General features: G+C 43.9%; 1 protein-coding gene across 1 annotated transcript in view; it reads right to left on the bottom strand.

The window, feature by feature from the left end:
- The window catches only part of LOC135511013 (galactosylgalactosylxylosylprotein 3-beta-glucuronosyltransferase 2-like), a 36,271-nt gene extending 16,287 nt beyond the window's left edge, over positions 1–19,984 (bottom strand). The window contains exon 1 of the mRNA XM_064932455.1: positions 18,733–19,984. Within this exon, the coding sequence (XP_064788527.1) occupies positions 18,733–19,254 (522 nt within the window). The 5' untranslated portion in view covers positions 19,255–19,984. The remainder of the gene's footprint in view (positions 1–18,732) is intronic.
- Between the last annotated feature and the right edge of the window lie 2,681 nt (positions 19,985–22,665).

The following is a 22,665-nucleotide window of genomic DNA, read 5'->3' as shown; positions in this document are numbered from 1 at the left end:
AGTCTACACCCGTAGTATTAGGCACAAGTGATTTGAGGACTATAGGCCTGCATTTCCTTCAAGCCTTTGACTGAACAGCTTTATTTGACAAGCTGTCTGGTTGCAGTAATTTTAAGTCAGACCGATGCACATTTCTGACTGACGGACTGGCAGACTATGCTTACCCAAACACTTGGGAGACATTCAGTATTGGCTACGGTGCTGCAGTTACACTGTTACCACTAGCTCACGACTTCCCACTGCCCTGGAGCAAAATGCAAACTCACCCAGAGGCTATGATAGCTCACAGGGCATTAATGTGAAATATGCACGGTTCTGTTTGCTGACACTCCATTCCGAGGCAGCAAAGCTGGTGGAATGTCTGGCACACATAATGAATTGTGTCGAGCCATGACCTGTTAATGCTTGATAACAGAGAAAACATCCAATAATTCTTTCTTTATGCAAAGCATTTCCAGCTGGTTTCCTCTCAAACTCAGACATAAGCGACCATTAGAAATTTGCTGGTAGTTGACATAAAAAAAGATGTACCCCCCTCCTCAACATAAAAACTATTTTCACATGACCCTCCCTGAACTGTATAAAAAAATTGCACACCCTCCCCCCTCGTTAAATTGAAGACTCTAAATAATAATGACGACCACAAATAAAAATAACGGTTGCGACCCTGTGTTTATAAACATGGATATTGACTTGGCCACTTCAGCATGCATTTGTGGCACAGTCGATGCCAGGCAGGGTTACGGGCCAGAAGGCAGACGGTTCGCCTACTACCACAGACGAGCTTACTCATTCTGCCTGTTTCATTACACAGCAATCAGAGCTGGCTGCACACAATGATCAGCTAGGGGGAAATCAGATTTCTATATTTTGATACGATATTTATAATTATATATAATATATGGAAATAGTTATCCAACAACAGGATTCTGTACCAATGCACCACACAACCAGTAAGTAAGGCATATACCGGCTTCGGACACTTCAATATCATGGTTTGCATTTTCAACATCACAATAAAACAGACTATGTATATCGTGACACACAGAAAATATATCCCTCCCTACCTTGCAGGTCTAGCCAGTATTGAAGGCTTGTCTTCACAATTTCCGAATATCATTAAACTTTTTTGGTGTTTTGTAACAGATGTCTCTTTCCATTCATCAAATGGCTGCTGCACAGTTTGGATGCTGGAATTAAATTTTGGACGAATGTGCACAGATAGCCTACAGGACATTTGAAGTAGCCTAATCAAATTAAAACATTGTGACAGGTTGTGTTTATGGAGTGTGCACGGTTCTTTATTTAAGTCTTATTATTATCTATCCTTCTGCCTAGTCACTTTACCCTGCCTTCATGTACATACAGTGGGGCAAAAAAGTATTGTCAGCCACCAATTGTGCAAGTTCTCCCACTTAGAAAGATGAGAGAGGCCTGTAATTTTCATCATAGGTACACTTCAACTATGACAGACAAAATGAGGAAAAAAAATCCAGAAATTCACATTGTAGGATTGTTAATGAATTTAGCAAATTGTGGTGGAAAATAAGTATTTGGTCACCTACACACAAGCAAGATTTCTGGCTCTCACAGACCTGTAACTTCTTCTTTAAGAGGCTCCTCTGTCCTCCACTCATTACCTGTATTAATGGCACCTGTTTGAACTTGTTATCAGTATAAAATATACCTGTCCACAACCTCAAACAGTCACACTCCAAACTCCACTATGGCCAAGACCAAAGAGCTGTCAAAGGACACCAGAAACAAAATTGTAGACCTGCACCAGGCTGGGAAGACTGAATCTGCAATAGATAAGCAGCTTGGTTTGAAGAAATCAACTGCGGGTGCAATTATTAGGAAATGGAAGAGATACAAGAGCACTGATAATCTCCCTCGATCTGGGGCGCCAAGCGAGATCTCACCCCGTGGGGTCAAAATGATCACAAGAACGGTGAGCAAAAATCCCAGAACCACACGGGGGGACCTAGTGAATGACCTGCAGAGAGCTGGGACCAAAGTAACAAAGCCTACCATCAGTAACACACTACTCCTGGAATCCTGCAGTGCCAGACGTGACCCCCTGCTTTTTATTTTTTTTTATTTTACCTTTATTTAACCAGGCAAGTCAGTTAAGAACAAATTCTTATTTTCAATGACGGCCTGGGAACAGTGGGTTAACTGCCTGTTCAGGGGCAAAACGACAGATTTGTACCTTGTCAGCTCGGGGGTTTGAACTCGCAACCTTCCGGTTACTAGTCCAAGTACATGTCCAGGCCCGTCTGAAGTTTGCTAGAGAGCATTTGGATGATCCAGAAGAAGATTGAGAGAATGTCATATGGTCAGATGAAACCAAAATATAACTTTTTGGTAAAAACTCAACTCGTCATGTTTGGAGGACAAAGAATGCTGAGTTGCATCCAAAGAACACCATACCTACTGTGAAGCATGGGGGTAGAAACATCATGCTTTGGGGCTGTTTTTCTGCAAAGGGACCAGGACGACTGATCCCTGTAAAGGAAAGAATGAATGGGGCCATGTATCGTGCGATTTTGAGTGAAAACCTCCTTCCATCAGCAAGGGCATTGAAGATGAAACGTGGCTGGGTCTTTCAGCATGACAATGATCCCAAACACACCGCCCTGGCAACGGAGGGAGTGGCTTCGTAAGATTTCTTCATAAGCATTTCAAGGTCCAGGAGTGGCCTAGCCAGTCTCCAGATCTCAACCCCATAGAAAATCTTTGGAGGGAGTTGAAAGTCCGCGTTGCCCAGCAACAGCCTCAAAACATCACTGCTCTAGAGGAGATCTGCATTGAGGAATGGGCCAAAATACCAGCAACAGTGTGTGAAAACCTTGTGAAGACTTACAGAAAACGTTTGACCTCTGTCATTGCCAACAAAGGGTATATAACAAAGTATTGAGATAAACATTTGTTATTGACCAAATACTTATTTTCCACCATAATTTGCAAATAAATTCATTAAAAATCCTACAATGTGATTTTCTGGATTTTTTTTCTCATTTTGTCTGTCATAGTTGAAGTGTACCTATGATGAAAATTACAGGCCTCTCTCATCTTTTTAAGTGGGAGAACTTGCACAATTGGTGGCTGACTAAATATTTTTTTGCCCCACTGTATCTACCTCAAATAGAAGGCATATAAAGGTAATACAGTTAAATGACAAATATTTTGGATATATTGAAGTATTAGGTTCTAGGTGCGTGAGAAAGAGCCTTCCTGAATAACTGGGCCTGCTGGGAGCAAATGTGGCCACGTTATTATAGGACGACTTGGGAGAATGATGGTCTGCAACAGACAGAGCATCTCATTATCAGAAGTTAAAATACAGCCAGATTGGCCTGCTATTGTCCCTTTCTAGACCTTATAAACTGTTGAAAATAGACCCACAACTGATCCAAATGGAATGAAACATTCAAATCACAGGGCTTTTGCACCATTATTCAAAGGACATTTTCACTGCGGTTTCCAGCCTAGAGTAGAATGCTGTACCCACTTGAAAACAGTTATTCATTGCATTGTGGTGTTGTAGGCTAATCTAGGTAGGATAATTGTATTGTCCCTAAACAAGATCAATAGGGGAGCTTTTTGAGCTGCGTGTCTCACTGTTCTTTCATGCGTAATGACACACCTGGCCTCTCAGCTGCCTATCAGCTATTCCTACTTGTTCTTGTGGATTCATATTGAAAATTGATGCACCTTTGAATAAATGTTTGTGTGTTATATGATTGCTAGTCAGCATATTTCAGGTCCGGACAGATGATCCACCCACTACTACTGTCACTATGAATGGTGGATAGAGGGCAGGATAGACAGACTGGTAGACTATTGACCTGTGGTATAGTAATAGTTAACGTGCAGAAAAGCATAGTGCATAAGGGAAGTACAACAACCCATTGATACAGGGAAGGTGCATGCAAGCAGATGAGAAAATGTGGATATATGGAAGAAATTATAAAGTAAAACCTGCAAAAGACAAAAAGGAAACCAGGGAAATAAATGAACTACCCTCCCCTGTGCCCAATAAAAATATATATCACGCAAAAAAAGTTAGACAACCCTCCCCTAACCCCCCCTCCAGTATATTTCGAACTGTTCCTAACACAAGCGAGAGAAACAACAAATCAAATAGCTACTCTAAAATCAGTAAGGCTAGTGACACCACTCACTCATTAAGTCACAGTAATTAAATGGTGGTGTTATTAATTATGTAAGAGATAATCAATGAGGGCTAGGCATTCTAATATTTTCCAGAGAACACACAGAGCCCCGAGCTGATTATCATGGCTATAATTTAACACATTTAACACAAGAAATGTGTTCATTTGCTGGTAGAAATGTGTTCAACATCCACTGAAGTAGCTAGCAAGTTAACTAGATAGCTACAGTAGTTGACATGGTAACCAAACAAACACACTTGCTAGTTTAGCTCGCCAAACCATCAGTCCTAGTATGCTTTTATGAAAATTGAATTCAACAATACCAATACTGTTTTCAATTCGACTTTTGCTTTCAAAAGCATCTCAAACATAATAATGAACTATAGCCATTGAATTCTACCGTGCAAATATACTGTGCTTCATTTAAGCAATAAGGCCGATGGGGTGTGTTATGCCTTTATAAACTGTTTGGTTCAAGCCCCGAATGCTGATTGGCCGACAGGCATGGTATATCAGACCGTATACCGCAGGTATGACAAAACATTGATTTGTACTGCTCTAATTATGTTGGTAACCAGTTTATACTGTAATAGCAATTGGGTCGTGCCTAAGAACAACATTTAGCCGTGGTATATTGGCCATATACAGTACCACACCCCCTCGTGCCTTATTGCTTAAATATACCATTGCTAAGGGCATTTCTTATGCACAACGCAACGCCCTTAGCATTGATATATTAGCAATATAATACAAACACCCAAGGTTCCTTATCACTATTATAAACTGGCTACCAACGTAATTAGAGCAGTAAAAAGAAGGGCATTCTAGAGCGTGCATTATTTCCCTTTATAAACTTGCTGGTTCAAGTCTTGAATGCTGATTGGCTGAAAGTTGTAGTATAGCCGGTGCGTCGTGCCTAAGAACTACCTTTAGCCGTGGTATATTGTCCATATATCACCCCCCCCCCCCCCCCCCCCCAGGCCTTATTGATGAAATATACTAGGCTCTTCATAATGTTAACCTTTGCTCATTGACTCTACAAATCCAGTTATGATGTGGTCTAGCTTGATATTGTTTATTTTGGATACAAAACTGCTTTATGAGAAATTAAATAGTGTAGCTGTCAAAGCAAGGCTATCTGTGAAATGCTCAAATAAACAACATGACAGGTTTGACAGGTTATTACCACAATATGACAGGTCATTAATGCTCTATGACAGACTATTACTACAGAGGTGAGTTCTGTAATGACCTGGACAAGGTGGAGAGAGCAGGCTGACTATCAGCCTATAAAAATACAGATTTTTACACAGGCCTATCTTTGGAGCTGCAGATAGCAGTGTCGGCCCCAGGCATAACCGACATAAACGGTCGCTTAGGGCCCCTGGCCGCTTGGGAGCCCCTGACCAAATGTTTTAAAATAAATAACAATAATTTACATATATACAGTGCATTCAGAAATTATTCAGATCCCTTGACTTTTTCTACATTTTGTTACGTTACAGCCTTATTCTAAAATGTATTAAATTATATGTTTTTCTCATCAAGTATTCAGACCCTTTGCTATAAGACTCGATATGGAGCTTTCCATTGATCATCCTTGAAAGGTTTCTTCAACTTGATTGGAGTCCACCTGTTGTAAATTCAATTGATTGGACGTGATTTGGAAAGGCACACACAATGTCTATATGAAGTCCCTGTCACGTTCTGACCTTAGTTCTTTTGTTATGTCTTTGTTTTAAGTATGGTCAGGGCGTGAGTTGGGTGGGTTGTCTATGTTCTTTTTTCTATGATTTGGGATTTCTGTGTTTGGCCTGGTATGGTTCTCAATCAGAGGCAGCTGTCAATCGTTGTCCCTGATTGAGAACCATACTTAGGTAGCCTGGTTTCACTTTTGAGTTGTGGGTGCTTATTTTCTGTGTCTGTGTGTTCCACACGGAACTGTTTCGGTTGGTTATTTCACGTGTTGTTTTTTTTGTTTCAGTGTTCGCTTGTTTAATAAAGAGCATGAACATGTACCATGCTGCGCATTGGCTTGACATTTCTTACTCCTCGTCAGAGGAGGACGAAGACAGCCGCTACGGTCCCACAGTTGACACTGTATGTCAGAGCAAAAACCAGGCCATGAGGTTAAAGGATTTGTGCGTAGAGCTCCGAGACATGACTGTGGCTAGGTGCAGATCTGGGGAAGGGTACCAAAAAATATCTGCAGCATTGAAGGTCCCCAAGAACACAGTGGCCTCCATCATTCTTAAATGGAAGAAGTTTGGAACTGTCAAGACTCTTCATACAGCTGGCCACCTGACGAAACTGAGCAATCAAAGGAGAAGGGTCTTGGTGAGAGAGGTGACCAAGGACCCAATTGTCACTCTGACAGAGCTCAAGAGTTCATCTGTGGAGATGGGAGAACCTTCCAGAAGTACAAACAATCTCTGCAGCACTCCACCAATCAGGCCTTTACGGTAGAGTGGCCAGACGGAAGCCACTACTCAGTAAAAGGCACATGACAGCCCGAGTGGAATTTGCCAAGAGGCACCTAAAAGACTCTCAGACCATGAGAAACGAGATTCTCTGGTCTCATGACATCAAGATTTTAACTCTTTGGCCTGAATGCAAAGCATCATATCTGGAGGCAACCTGGCACCTTACCCGTGGTGAAACATGGTGGTGGCAGCATCATGCTGTGGGGATGTTTTTCATCGGCAGGGACTGGGAGACTAGTCAGGATCGAGGGAAAGATGAGCAGAGCAAAGTACAGAGAGATCCTTGATGAAAACCTGCTACAGAGTGCTCAGGACCTCAGACTGGGGTGAAGGTTCACCTTCCACCACAAAACGACCCTAAGCACACAGCCAAGACAACGCAGGAGTGGCTTCAGGACAAGTCTCTGAATGTCCTTGAGTGGCCCAGACAGAGCCTGGACTTGAACCCGATCGAACATCTCTGGAGAGACCTGAAAATAGCTGTACAGCAATATTTCCCATTTAACCTGACAGAGCTTGACAGGATCTGCAAAGAACAATGGGACAAACTCCCCCAAAACAGGTGTGCCAAGAATGTAGAGTCATACCTAAGAAGATTCGAGGTTGTAATCACTGCTAAAGTTGCTTCAACAAAGTACTGAGTAAAGGGTCTGAATACTTATGTAAATGTGATATATTTTTTTTACTGCTTTTGCTTTGTCATTATTGGGTATTGTGTGTAGATTGATGAGGAGAAAAAAACTATGTACTCCATTTCAGAATAAAGCTATAACACAACAAAATGTGGAAAAAGTCAAGGGGTCTGAATATTTTCCCAAATGCACTGTACATCCATAAAAAGTAAGCCAGCTGATTCATGATTTCGACTGTTTGAGAAACGCTGTCTGCATGCCTGTCTGTCTCGTCTCGACTCCAGACACGTTAATTACTATCGAACAGATTGAATTTGTATATTGAAGCAATGCTGACAAACAGCAAGGTTTATACAAATCCCTGCTGTTACTTAAATGTCTACAAGAAATGTGAAGTAATGTCTAGATGCTTGTTATAGTGGAGATCAAGTTTACAAAGTCAAGGTATTGGAGTGGCCATCACAAAGCCCTGACCTCAATCCTATAGAAAATATGTGTGCAGAACTAAAAAAGCGTATGCAAGCAAGGAGGCCTAAAAATCTGACTCAGTTACTCCAGCTCTGTCAGGAGGAATGGGCCAAAATTCACCCAACTTATTGTGGGAAGCTCGTGGAAGGCTACCCGAAACGTTTGACCCAAGTTAAACTATTAAAAATAGTTAATTGTTTAATTAAAAATTAAACAATTAAAAATGTAGTGTATGTAAGCTTCTGACACACTGGGAATGTGATGAAAGAAATAAAAGCTGAAATAAATTATTCTCTCTACTATTATTCTGACATTTCACATTCTTAAAATAAAGTGGTGATCCTAACAGACCTAAGACAGGGAATTTTACTAGGATTAAGAGTCAGGAATTATGAAAAACTGAGTTTAAATGTATTTGGCTAAGGTTTATGTAAACTTCCGAGTTCAACTTTATAAATTGCCTGGCTTGGCTGATGAGACAATGGATTGCGCAGTCAGATGGAACAGAGTAGGCATTTTAATGTAATAGATGTATCTGTGGTACACCGGCTGGTTTTAACCAACCAGGATTCAGTTTTGGACCCACCCATTGTATAAATCACTATCATGCACCTTATGTTTGAGTGGTAGGATTAAATGGCTATACTTCATTCATACATGTTCTACGTTTGAGCTGCTTTTGAAAGCAAAAGTCGAATTGAAAACATTTTTGGCATTGTTGAATTCAATTTTCATGGATAGCAAAACTAGGAAGTCTGTATGTTTGGTTTCCACGTCAACTACTGTAGCTATTTAGTAAACTTGCTAGCTACTTCAGTGGATGTTTAACACATTTCTAGAGGTAAATATGATAAATTATAGACATGGTATGAAAGGGATGAATGGAAAGGCACTGGAGCAATGAACCGCCATTGCTGTCTCTGCCTGGCTGGTTCCCCTCTCTCCACTGGGATTCTCTGCCTCTAACCCTACTACAGGGGCTGAGTCACTGGCTCACTGGTGCTCTTCCATGCCGTCCCCATGAAGGGTGCGTCACTTGAGGTGAGTCACCGACGTGAACTTCTTGTCCGGGTTGGCGCCCATCCCCCCCTTTGGGTTGTTCAGTGGCGGAGATCTTTGTGGGCTATACTCGGCCTTGTCTCAGGATGGTAAGTTGGTGGTTGAAGATATCCCTCTAGTAGTGTGGGGGCTGTGCTTGGCAAAGTGGGTGGGGTTATATCTTGCCTGTTTGGCCCTGTCCGGGGGTATCGTCGTACGGGGCCACAGTGTCTCCCGAACCCTCCTGTCTCAGCCTCCAGTATTTATGCTGCAGTAGTTTGTGTCGGGGGGCTAGGGTCAGTTTGTTATATCTGGAGTATTTCTCCTGTCTTATCTGGTGTCCTGTGTGAATTTAAGTATGCTCTCTCTAATTCTCTCTCTCTTTCTCTCTTTCTTTCTTTCTCTCTCTCGGAGGACATGAGCCCTAGGACCATGCCTCAGGACTACCTGGCCTGATGACTCCTTGCTGTTCCCAGTCCACCTGGCCGTGCTGCTGCTCCAGTTTCAACTGTTCTGCCTGCGGCTATGGAACCCTGACCTATTCACCGGACGCGCTACCTGTCCCAGACTTGCTCTTTTCAACTCTCTAGAGACAGCAGCAGTGGTAGAGATACTTTTAATGATCGGCTATGAAAAGCCAACTGACATTTACTCCTGAGGTGCTGACTTGTTGCACCCTCGAAAACCACTGTGATTATTATTATTTGATCCCGCTGGTCATCTAGTCTTTGTGTGTCAGAAAAGATACATGTCACATAACACTATTTAAATAAGCTTTTAATTTGACACGTCAAATAACACAATTCTATTATAGAATGTTGTGTGTGCTGAATTTGCACGTGCAAGCCAAGCACCACAACTACTATCAGCAGCACTGTCAAAGCTGTACACTTTATTTTATGCAAACAAGCAAACACCTGCCATGAACGATGTGTTTACAATATCGCGTTGGTGAAAATAGACCAAATATAGGCTACTAACAGCTTACTACACAACATACACTTAGTATTACTTTCTTAGCTACTATACACATGCAGTGGGGGAAAAAAGTATTTAGTCAGCCACCAATTGTGCAAGTTCTCCCACTTAAAAAGATGAGAGAGGCCTGTAATTTTCATCATAGGTACACTTCAACTATGACAGACAAAATTAGAGAAAAAATCCAGAAAATCACATTGTAGGATTTTTAATGAATTTATTTGCAAATTATGGTGGAAAATAAGTATTTGGTCACCTACAAACAAGCAAGATTTCTGGCTCTCACAGACCTGTAACTTCTTCTTTAAGAGGCTCCTCTGTCCTCCATTCGTTACCTGTATTAATGGCACCTGTTTGAACTTGTTATCAGTATAAAAGACACCTGTCCACAACCTCAAATAGTCACACTTCAAACTCCACTATGGCCAAGACCAAAAAGCTGTCAAAGGACACCAGAAACAAAATTGTAGACCTGTACAAGGCTGGGAAGACTGAATCTGCAATAGGTAAGCAGCTTGGTTTGAAGAAATCAACTGTGGGAGCAATTATTAGGAAATGGAAGACATACAAGGCCACTGATAATCTCCCTCAATCTGGGGCTCCACGCAAGATCTCACCCCGTGGGGTCAAAATGATCACAAGGGTCCTGGGTCTTTCAGCATGACAATGATCCCAAACACACTGCCCGGGCAACGAAGGAGTGGCTTCGTAAGAAGCATTTCAAGGTTCTGGAGTGGCCTAGCCAGTCTCCAGATCTCAACCCCATAGAAAATCTTTGGAGGGAGTTGAAAGTCTGTGTTGTCCAGCAGCAGCCCCAAAACATCACTGCTCTAGAGGAGATCTGCATGGAGGAATGGGCCAAAATACCAGCAACAGTGTGTGAAAACCTTGTGAAGACTTATAGAAAACATTTGACTTCTGTCATTGCCAACAAAGGGTATATAACAAAGTATTGAGATAAACATTTGTTATTGACCAAATACTTATTTTCCACCATAATTTGAAAATAAATTCATTAACAATCCTACAATGTGATTTTCTGGATTTATTTTCTCATTTTGTCTGTCATAGTTGAAGTGTACCTATGATGAAAATTACAGGCCTCTCTAATCTTTTTAAGTCGGAGAACTTGCACAATTGGTGGCTGACTAAATACTTTTTTGCCCCACTGTGTCTCTCTGGCATATTACATAATTTATGAAGCGGTATAAGACATTTTTGGACTCATGATGTTGTGATGTGCTTGAACAGGAAAGTGCCGTGGCGGTCTTTCAAGGGCAAATTTTGTCATTAAAGAGAAAGATGCCGGATTTACAATTCTGAATTGAATGCCTGTTCAAAACGTATTTTCCCAGTTTAGGCTGTTTATTCCTGACTTCCCAGTTGCAGTGCTTGCAATCAGCGATTCCTTCCAAACCACTCATTGTTGTGTGATGTTTATGTCCAATGGCCAATGAGCACCGATACGTTATATCTCTTCATTATTTATCTTCATATGACAAGGATTCAACAGGATTTGCCAGTAGACTTGATTCATGATGATGATTGCTAGCTAAGATTGTGAAAGTAAGATGTTGACATGATCGGTCCAATCAAAGCTACTGTACATATGACGTGATTTGACGTAATTTCTGTGGCCAATGACCTTGAGCCTTCTTGGAAGGGCACTTGTAATATAACTATGGCAGAACCCAAAGGGCTGAAATGTTGGGTGTCTACCCTTACTAAGGACGTAAGTTTGGCGATTGTGTAAGGTCCCAATGAGTGACAGAACACTGAGCCAATCACGGTGCAATGCTCCTGTTTTCTGCTGGCCCGCCCCACCACCATTGAAAGCACTGAGCTTGGCTGAAACACCTGCATTTTGGAGCTGATTACTCAAGAAAACAAAAAGGAGACCATATTTGTATATATATATATATATATATATATATATATATATAGTTAGTATTGATGCCAAAATAACAAGCCCCCAAAACAATATATATTTATTTATGCAGTTTTTTCTCTTGTTAGGTAGACTTTGTCATTAGGCAAAGATTTAGGATCATCTCCACAAATCATAAAGGGTATTACAACGGTGTCTAGGGGCGACTTCATACTGTAGAAATCAGCACTCCTACTCTGAGATGCTTGCTTGATACATACGGACCCTGATTCTCCGTTCAACTGGTGGCATGGCAGGGGGTTAGAATACATTTAGAGATTGTTTGAGGTGGCCTTGTGTGAATCACATCATATCTGAAGTTGTCGCTGGTTGATAAGGGAACAATGTTCCTCTTTCCCTTTCCCCCCAGCCCACACACACACACACACACACACACACACACACACACACACACACACACACACACACACACACAACACAAAACCCATGTGCTTCTTATCTCCGGAGCAATCAATGAGAGACGAGCCCCTGCTGTCCTATCAGGTTATTTCAACAGGAAATTATATTGAAGATTACACAGCCACAGAGACGACTCGCTCCAAACAAGTGATATGCAAATCAAATCAAATCAAATTGTATTTGTCCCATGCGCCGAATACAACAGATGTAGACCTTACTGTGAAATGCTTACTTACAAGCCCTTAACCAACAATGCAGTTCAAGAAATAGAGTTAAGAAAATGTTTACTAAATAAACTAAAGTAAAAAAATGGAATAAAAAGTACCACAATAAAATAACAACAACTAGGCTATCGATATAGGGGGTACTGGTACCGAGTCAATGTGCAGGGGTATAGGTTAGTCGAGGTCATTTGTAAATGTAGGTAGGGGTAAAGTGACTATGCATAGATAATAAACAGCGAGTAGTGGGCAGTGTAAAAACAAATGTAAATAGTCCGGGTGGCCATTTGATTAATTGTTCAGCAGGCTGTCAAACTTTTGTTTTTGCTTTGAGGAGGGATATTTTGTTTTTAATGGTCACAGGGGAAAGCAGTTCGTTTTTTCCCTGGTTTACATTCCCCTTTTTGAAGGTTTTACTTTATAATTTCTTCCATATATCCACATTTTCTCATCTGCTTGCATGTGCCTCCCCTATCTAGGTGTTTTGGTACTTCCCTTATGCACTATGCTTTTCTGTGCTTGCTATACCACAGGTCAATATAGTCTACAAGTCTATCCTGAGCTCCGTCCATAGTGACAATCGTGGTTTGTGCAGATCTCCAATAGCTTAATTAACTAGCAACCATACCACACACAAAATCATTCAAATCTGCACCAATTTCAATATAAATCCATGATAAAATAGAAGAATAAGTGATGGGCAGCAGAGAGGCCAGATGTGTCATTGCACGTGTCACTGATTCCAATAGTTTGTGTTAACTAGCAATTATACCACACATTTTGTTTTTAAACATTAAGAATGTTTTAATAATAATGATCTCGGAGACGTGATGCAAAATGATCCAAAAGTAATGTCCCAACAAAAGGTTACCCCTCCTGAATAACGCAAAAGTTAAATGTAAACGTCAGTTCATGAGAAAAGAGAGTGCAGGAGACAGTCAATGAGCTAATAAGACGAGAAGCAGACAGCTTTGTGGCAGCGGCCGCGGCATAATCAAACAGAGGTGGACAGCGAATGGTGCTGAAAGTCATTTGAGTAGGCCTAATTCATTTCAACAATTGCCGTCACTAACAACAAGAGGGCTCTGTTGAAGCCTATTTCTTCCTATTTAAGAAATGAGAGGCAGACCTACCGGTTTGACGAACACAATTATGCTATCCACAGATTCAGTCGGTAGCCAAATCCACCAATAGGCCTACTGTCACCATGCTCTCCTTAAATATCTCTGTGTATGTGAAAGGTTTGGTTAAAACCAGGTCTTCGAATTAAGGTGGTAGGCTATGTGAGGGTTAGCGACATCTATATGACTGGTGAGGGAATGCCATGCCCTTTGTTAAAGAAAGCTGGGCAAAAAGGATAACCTACCTATTTTTAGCTTTATATTTAGAAAATAAATAAGTAAAAAGGACCCTAGTTACATAGAGCGTCCTATAATGATGCTGGGCTATGTGATGCCTTATGCTAGAAACATGCTGCAACATCCACCGTTGTTTACATTGCTTACGTTTATAAGAACTGAGGTCGGCCGTGCGAATACTTTTCGTTGAACTTTACTCAGAAGGATCCTGGCATTACCCAGTGCACGTGGCATATCACTCCCACCGCCCGGCTACTGTAAAACATGGAACTGGAATCCCACAGTACGAATACACGGACTGGACTATGGCATAATGTTCACGACATCACACACGCCTTATGCTAGAAACAATACCCGTGAAAGCTGCGACTCCGAAGCATGTGGTGATACAGCTGCTTCATCTCCATGCCATTTTGAGGCTGAGCCACGGGCTTCTATATTCCAGGAGACAAAAAAATGACTGTTATTATGTCTGTATCAGCTATTCACTTTCTGAAAAGAGAATATGTTTAAACCCAGGCAGCTTTAAGGGAAGCACTTGTTATCTTCTGTTGTTGGGTTCTGCATAATTAAGCAATGGACAAGTAGCCAGCAGCTTCCATTGATCTGTGTTGGGTCGGTTCTCTGGGTGGAAAGCTTCCATTGATCTGTGTTGGGTCGGTTCTCTGGGTGGAAAGCTTCCATTGATCTGTGTTGGGTCGGTTCTCTGGGTGGAAAGCTTCCATTGATCTGTGTTGGGTCGGTTCTCTGGGTGGAAAGCTTCCATTGATCTGTGTTGGGTCGGTTCTCTGGGTGGAAAGCTTCCATTGATCTGTGTTGGGTCGGTTCTCTGGGTGGAAAGCTTCCATTGATCTGTGTTGGGTCGGTTCTCTGGGTGGAAAGCTTCCATTGATCTGTGTTGGTTCGGTTCTCTGGGTGGAAAGCTTCCATTGATCTGTGTTGGGTCGGTTCTCTGGGTGGAAAGGTAACGTTTGACGGAAACATGGATCACCACAGATAACACTGCTACTCCTACTGCTCTCTCTTCGTCCGCCCACGTGTTCTCGCACACCCCGAGAGCTTCTGGTCAGCGGGGTGGTGGCACCGGGATCCTCATCTCTCCCAAGTGGTCATTCTCTCTCTCTCCCCTTACCCATCTATCTATCGCCTCCTTTGAATTCCATGCTGTCACAGTTACCAGCCCTTTCAAGCTTAACATCCTTATCATTTATCGCCCTCCAGGTTCCTCGGAGAGTTCATCAATGAGCTTGATGCCTTGATAAGCTCCTTTCCTGAGGACGGCTCACCTCTCACAGTCCTGGGCGACTTTAACCTCCCCACGTCTACCTTTGACTCATTCCTCTCTGCCTCCTTCTTTCCACTCCTCTCCTCTTTTGACCTCACCCTCTCACCTTCCCCCCTACTCACAAGGCAGGCAATACGCTCGACCTCATCTTTACTAGATGCTGTTCTTCCACTAACCTCATTGCAACTCCCCTCCAAGTCTCCGACCACTACCTTGTATCCTTTTCCCTCTCGCTCTCATCCAACACTTCCCACACTGCCCCTACTCGGATGGTATCGCGCCGTCCCAACCTTCGCTCTCTCTCCCCCTTACTCTCTCCTCTTCCATCCTATCATCTCTTCCCTCTGCTCATACCTTCTCCAACCTTTCTCCTGAGTCTGCCTCCTCAACCCTCCTCTCTTCCCTTTCTGCATCCTTTGACTCTCTATGTCCCCTATCCTCCAGGCCGGCTCGGTCCTCCCCTCCCGCTCCGTGGCTCGATGACTCATTGCGAGCTCACAGAACAGAGCTCCGGGCAGCCGAGCGGAAATGGAGGAAAACTCGCCTCCCTGCGGACCTGGCATCCTTTCACTCCCTCCTCTCTACATTTTCCTCCTCTGTCTCTGCTGCTAAAGCCACTTTCTACCACTCTAAATTCCAAGCATCTGCCTCTAACCCTAGGAAGCTCTTTGCCACCTTCTCCTCCCTCCTGAATCCTCCTCCCCCTCCCCCCCTCCTCCCTCTCTGCAGATGACTTCGTCAACCATTTTGAAAAGAAGGTCGACGACATCCGATCCTCGTTTGCTAAGTCAAACGACACCGCTGGTTCTGCTCACACTGCCCTACCCTGTGCTCTGACCTCTTTCTCCCCTCTCTCTCCAGATGAAATCTCGCTTCTTGTGACGGCCGGCCGCCCAACAACCTGCCCGCTTGACCCTATCCCCTCCTCTCTTTCTCCAGACCATTTCCGGAGACCTTCTCCCTTACCTCACCTCGCTCATCAACTCATCCCTGACCGCTGGCTACGTCCCTTCCGTCTTCAAGAGAGCGAGAGTTGCACCCCTTCTGAAAAAACCTACACTCGATCCCTCCGATGTCAACAACTACAGACCAGTATCCCTTCTTTCTTTTCTCTCCAAAACTCTTGAACGTGCCGTCCTTGGCCAGCTCTCCCACTATCTCTCTCAGAATGACCTTCTTGATCCAAATCAGTCAGGTTTCAAGACTAGTCATTCAACTGAGACTGCTCTTCTCTGTATCACGGAGGTGCTCCGCACTGCTAAAGCTAACTCTCTCTCCTCTGCTCTCATCCTTCTAGACCTATCGGCTGCCTTCGATACTGTGAACCATCAGATCCTCCTCTCCACCCTCTCCGAGTTGGGCATCTCCGGGCGTGCCCACGCTTGGATTGCGTCCTACCTGACAGGTCGCTCCTACCAGGTGGCGTGGCGAGAATCTGTCTCCTCGCCACGCGCTCTCACCACTGGTGTCCCCCAGGGCTCTGTTCTAGGCCCTCTCCTATTCTCGCTATACACCAAGTCACTTGGCTCTGTCATAACCTCACATGGTCTCTCCTATCATTGCTATGCAGACGACACACAATTAATCTTCTCCTTTCCCCCTTCTGATGACCAGGTGGCGAATCGCATCTCTGCATGTCTGGCAGACATATCAGTGTGGATGACGGATCACCACCTCAAGCTGAACCTCGGCAAGACGGAGCTGCTCTTCCTCCCGGGGAAGGACTGCCCGTTCCATGATCTCGCCATCACGGTTGACAACTCCATTGTGTCCTCCTCCCAGAGCGCTAAGAACCTTGGCGTGATCCTGGACAACACCCTGTCGTTCTCAACCAACATCATGGCGGTGGCCCGTTCCTGTAGGTTCATGCTCTACAACATCCGCAGAGTACGACCCTGCCTCACACAGGAAGCGGCGCAGGTCCTAATCCAGGCACTTGTCATCTCCCGTCTGGATTACTGCAACTCGCTGTTGGCTGGGCTCCCTGCCTGTGCCATTAAACCCCTACAACTCATCCAGAACGCCGCAGCCCGTCTGGTGTTCAACCTTCCCAAGTTCTCTCACGTCACCCCGCTCCTCCGCTCTCTCCACTGGCTTCCAGTTGAAGCTCGCATCCGCTACAAGACCATGGTGCTTGCCTACGGAGCTGTGAGGGGAACGGCACCGCAGTACCTCCAGGCTCTGATCAGGCCCTACACCCAAGCAAGGGCACTGCGTTCATCCACCTCTGGCCTGCTCGCCTCCCTACCATTGAGGAAGTACAGTTCCCGCTCAGCCCAGTCAAAACTGTTCGCTGCTCTGGCCCCCCAATGGTGGAACAAACTCCCTCACGACGCCAGGACAGCGGAGTCAATCACCACCTTCCGGAGACACCTGAAACCCCACCTCTTCAAGGAATACCTAGGATAAGATAAGTAATCCTTCTCACCACCCCCCTTAATGATTTAGATGCACTATTGTAAAGTGGCTGTTCCACTGGATGTCAGAAGGTGAATTCACCAATTTGTAAGTCGCTCTGGATAAGAGCGTCTGCTAAATGACTTAAATGTAAATGTAAATGAAAGTGTTGACACTGGAGAAATATGGTCAGAATGCATATTTCTGTGTCCATTCTTCCATGAAACTCCTATTTTCATTATCCACCTTTGTGTTAAGGCTTTGAGAGCTACATTTTCTTTTGATTGCAAGCTGATTTTCTGCAATCAATGCACAGAGAAATTGACATAAAAAAAAAACGAATTTAATAGAGCCATTGTTCATTTTATCAGTGTAATCAGATCGAAATGATGATGTTATTGTCATTGATTATATACTAACCAGATGTGTTAAAATCGTGTCCAATTTGTAGTGAGGGCCTGTATGGATTGGGCTACTATCATGCTAATTATGTTTTGGTCCGCCAACTATTAGCTCAGAAAAGAATTGGTCCTAGGCCAAACCTAGTTGCTGACCCGGGACCCAGAACCTACCTAATGCTTCAATATAGCCTTAACATTTGCCATTTCACTTTTCAAATGTATTACCTTTGATGTGTGGCAGAAACACACTCAGCATGATTAGGTAGGCTACTTCACATGTCTCCTGTATACTACCTGCACACTTTCATCCACTCCACTCTAACATAACTCCAGCATCCAAACTGCCCATGGCCATTTGATGAATGGAAAGAGACATCTGTTACAAAACACCAGAATGTTTAATGAAGTTCAGAGATTGTAAAGCCAAGCCATTGATACTGAGTAGGGAGGGATGTATTATTATTCTTGTTATTGACATACTCTTTGATTGTGGTGTTGAAAACGCAAACCATGATGAAGCACTAGAGGGGTGAAGCATATGCAGTTTTCCGTTGCTCATTGATCATGGGTGGCGAATGGGCACAGAAAATGGGTGGTTGCAAAATTCGTTGCATATACAGTATTTTATATAATGATGATCGGATTTCCCCCAAGCTGATCATTGTCTGCAGCCCGCTCTGATCATAGTGTAATGAGATAAGAACAGAGCTGGTGGTCGGCGAACCATTGAACCTTCTATTCAGTAGCCCTGCATGGCATCTACTGTGCTACAAAACCATTCTGAAGTGGTAGATATTCACGTGTATAAATACCGGGTTGCTACAATTATAGTTATTTGTGGTGGTAAACATTTTTTTTGCGGATTTTCGAGTAAATGTCGAACTGTCCCTAAGCTTTGGTCTGTTGATAATGTCATGCTATGGGTCTGTCGTTGATTTATTATTACCTCTTCAAACAGTTCCAGACTGTATGTGTTGTCATCATCCGCGAAGAATACTATCCCCACGTCCTTGATGGAGCGATGTGACCGCAGCCACGAGAGAGCCGTGTTCCTCTGCTCAGTAGCACGGGGCATCCCGGTACGTTTGAACCGGCGGGGCGTAAAGATGTTCAGGTGTGTGTACTGCATCCCCGAGCGGGCGAGAAAGCGCACCACCAGCTCCGTGCGCACAGTCGAGTCCTCCACTACTATCCAGTGGAAGCGAGGAACCTGGCGGAAGGTGTTAGCGAGCCGGGTAAGTTCAGCTTTCTGGACTGGCCGGTTGTAGGTCGGGGTGATGGCGTAGATTGCCGGGAGAGCGGAGCGGTTGGCCCGGGGTGGGCTGGTTCTGTCTTGCCTATGTGCGCCCCCTCCGCGGCCCAGGGCTGGACTTCGGATGGACGTCCTTGTGTCAATATGGATCATGATGATGACGATGAGGACCCAGGGCAGGAGGATGAAGAAGCGGCTGTAGAAGAGCGATTTCATCTTGCCGAAGTTAGGGGATAAACATCTGAGCTGTGCACTCACTTTACCTCACTTCATCACACCCAAGCATTATACGAACGTTCGGCGACAATTTGCACTCTCCAAAATAATTTTAATGACCACATACGACCATTATTTTGACATGAGGACTTTGTTTCTTGTTATCTCCAATAAACTGTCATAAATATCCAAATTCACCCCTTTAGAGTTATACATAGTCACGTCCGCGTCCGGTCGGGACCGTTTGATGAGTCTCCTCCCGGATAAAAGTGGAGATGATCATATCCCTCGAACAATAGAGCGACGAAACGAACCCCTTAAAAACAACAGGTAATCCCTCTTAACATGCCTTCAGCCCGCAGTCTTTCCGATAAACCACAAATAGCTTTTGAAACAGACCAAAAAGCAGACCTATCCACTGGCCACTACTCCCGTAGTGTCCGAGAGAAAGAAAGGGTATCATTCCCGGGGTTGGATGCTGGTTGAGTCGGTGTCTAGCGGGCAGTGGTGAGAAGCAGGTGCAGGAGCTTCAGTGCAGAGAGATGATAAGCTGCGATGTGGAGAGAAAGGGGACGGGAAAGACTGGAATGGACGAAGAGAGAAAGAGAGTGGAGGAAAAGGGGAGGAAAAAGAGGGATACTTTGTCATACTGCTAGAGGAACTCACCCTAACGAGAGAGAGAGAGAGTTGGGGAGATAGATACACAGAGAGAGAGAGCGCGCGCGAGAGAGTGAGAGAGATGAAGAGACGTTTGCTTTGGTTCTAAATTATATTGTCGGGACTTTGAATTTGAATTGCAGGTTGTCCTCACCGGACCAATTGAGCAAACACTACAATTAAAAGAGATAGAGACATATATATGGTAGCTAGGTAAACCAGTAGCCTATAGCAGGAAACGTATAGGCCTACATACTCTGTCTCAGATTGTGGATTAGTTGCAGGCAAATAGGCTTCAAGTTTGATGACATACCTGTTCATCATTACATGGTTTTGGGCATCACAGAGATTAGCCTAGGTTACACATTCTCTGACAGCGATGTTGATTTTCTGGAGTTTTTATACCATATTAGGTAGCCTATTTGTTTAAATGCAATGAATTGCTTGTGCTTAGAAAATATTGAACACGGTGTTGCTTTGTTCTCCCATAAGGAACTATCGTATGGCTCCTTATCTCGTGTAACAGTCTATATTGATCTGCAGCTTATGTTCTGCCAGACTCTGGTATTTCATCAATACAGCTGAAAAACAGAGTCTGATTTGCATTTCATTATTGTCAATTGGCCAAACCGATTAAATCTATGCGGATTAAATCTATGCCGGTACATAAATATGGAGTGCATTTTTCAATGTCAGCATTAAGTGAAATCTCCACTTTGATTTACGACTAGTCTATTACTTACACCTTCCCGATAGGCTCTGTGACATCAGCATGTACCAGTCAATCAACTGCCAGACTGTCTTTTCAGTGCCCCAGTTCCATCAGAGAATCCATTCCTACTGGGTATTGACATGTGACAGCGCTCTTTGCTACTGGGAATTACATGATGAAGGATCAAATGAGAAATGGTGGTGGAAATCAGAGCTGGGTTCTGTTGTGTTGTTTGGGCCCTAGGGATTGGCTATTATCTGACATCATGTCACATGCCACAGGAGCTGGTCTGAGTAAAAGAGACAAGGGAGTGAGACACAGAGTGATGTGGTTGCTAGAGGCAACAATACAGTGTATAGCCTACCTCTTCTGTCTAGTGAGGCCTCAAAAATAGTGTGTGTGTGTGTGTGTGTGTGTGTGTGTGTGTGTGTGTGTGTGTGTGTGTGTGTGTGTGTGTGTGTGTGTGTGTGTGTGTGTGAGAGAGTTAGAGAGACAGTGAAGAACAATCACCGTTGTAAATACAACCTACATTTATATTTATTTCTTTTCCCTTTTGTTCTATAACCATTTGCACATCATTGCAACACTGTATATAGACATTATATGACATTCTTTGGAACTTTTGAGAATGTAATATTTACTGTTATTTTTTGTTTATTTCACTTTTACTTATGATCTATTTCACTTGCTTAGGCAATGTAAATATATGTTTCCAAAGCCAATAAAGCCACTTAAATTGAAATTGAATTGAAATTGAGAGAGAGGTAGAGAGAGAGAGGTAGAGAGAGAGATAGAGAGTGTGTGTGTGTGTGTGTGTGTGTGTGTGTGTGTGTGTGTGTGTGTGTGTGTGTGTGTGTGTGTGTGTGTGTGTGTGTGTGTGTGTGTGTGTGTGTGACAGAGAGGGCGACATAACCCTGGGACTCGTCTACTCGTAATGCAGCAGAGAGAGTGACATAACCCTGCGACTAGTCTACTCGTAATGCAGCAGAGAGAGTGACATAACCCTGGAACTAGTCTACTCGTAATGCTGCAGAGAGAGTGCCATAACCCTGGGACTGGTCTACTCGTAATGCAGCAGAGAGAGTGACATAACCCTGGGACTAGTCTACTCGTAATGCAGCAGAGAGAGAGTGCCATAACCCTGGAGCTAGTCTACTCGTAATGCAGCAGAGAGAGAGACATAACCCTGGAACTAGTCTACTCGTAATGCAGCAGAGAGAGTGCCATAACCCTGGGACTGGTCTACTCGTAATGCAGCAGAGAGAGTGACATAACCCTGGGACTAGTCTACTCGTAATGCAGCAGAGAGAGAGTGCAATAACCCTGGAGCTAGTCTACTCGTAATGCAGCAGAGAGAGAGTGCCATAACCATGGGACTAGTCTACTCGTAATGCAGCAGAGAGAGTGACATAACCCTGGGACTAGTCTACTCGTAATGCAGCAGAGAGAGTGACATAACCCTGGGGCTAGTCTACTCGTAATGCAGCAGAGAGAGAGTGACATAACCCTGGGACTAGTGTACTCGTAATGCAGCAGAGAGAGTGACATAACCCTGGAACTAGTCTACTCGTAATGCAGCAGAGAGAGTGGCATAACCCTGGGACTAGTCTACTCGTAATGCAGCAGAGAGAGTGGCATAACCCTGGGACTAGTCTACTCGTAATGCAGCAGAGAGAGTGACATAACCCTGGAACTAGTCTACTCGTAATGCAGCAGAGAGAGTGACATAACCCTGGGACTAGTCTACTCGTAATGCAGCAGAGAGAGTGGCATAACCCTGGGACTAGTCTACTCGTAATGCGGCAGAGAGAGTGACATAACCCTGGGGCTAGTCTACTCGTAATGCAGCAGAGAGAGTGACATAACCCTGGGACTAGTGTACTCGTAATGCAGCAGAGAGAGTAACATAACCCTGGAGCTAGTCTACTCGTAATGCAGCAGAGAGAGTGACATAACCCTGGGACTAGTCTACTCGTAATGCAGCAGAGAGGGTGACATAACCCTGGGGCTAGTCTACTCGTAATGCAGCAGAGAGAGTGGCA

This window comes from Oncorhynchus masou, chromosome 23 (genome assembly GCF_036934945.1).
Source record: "Oncorhynchus masou masou isolate Uvic2021 chromosome 23, UVic_Omas_1.1, whole genome shotgun sequence".
Classification (NCBI taxonomy): Eukaryota; Metazoa; Chordata; class Actinopteri; order Salmoniformes; family Salmonidae; genus Oncorhynchus; species Oncorhynchus masou.
Note: the sequence above shows the minus strand (reverse complement) of the source record. Positions and strands in the feature narration are given on the sequence as shown.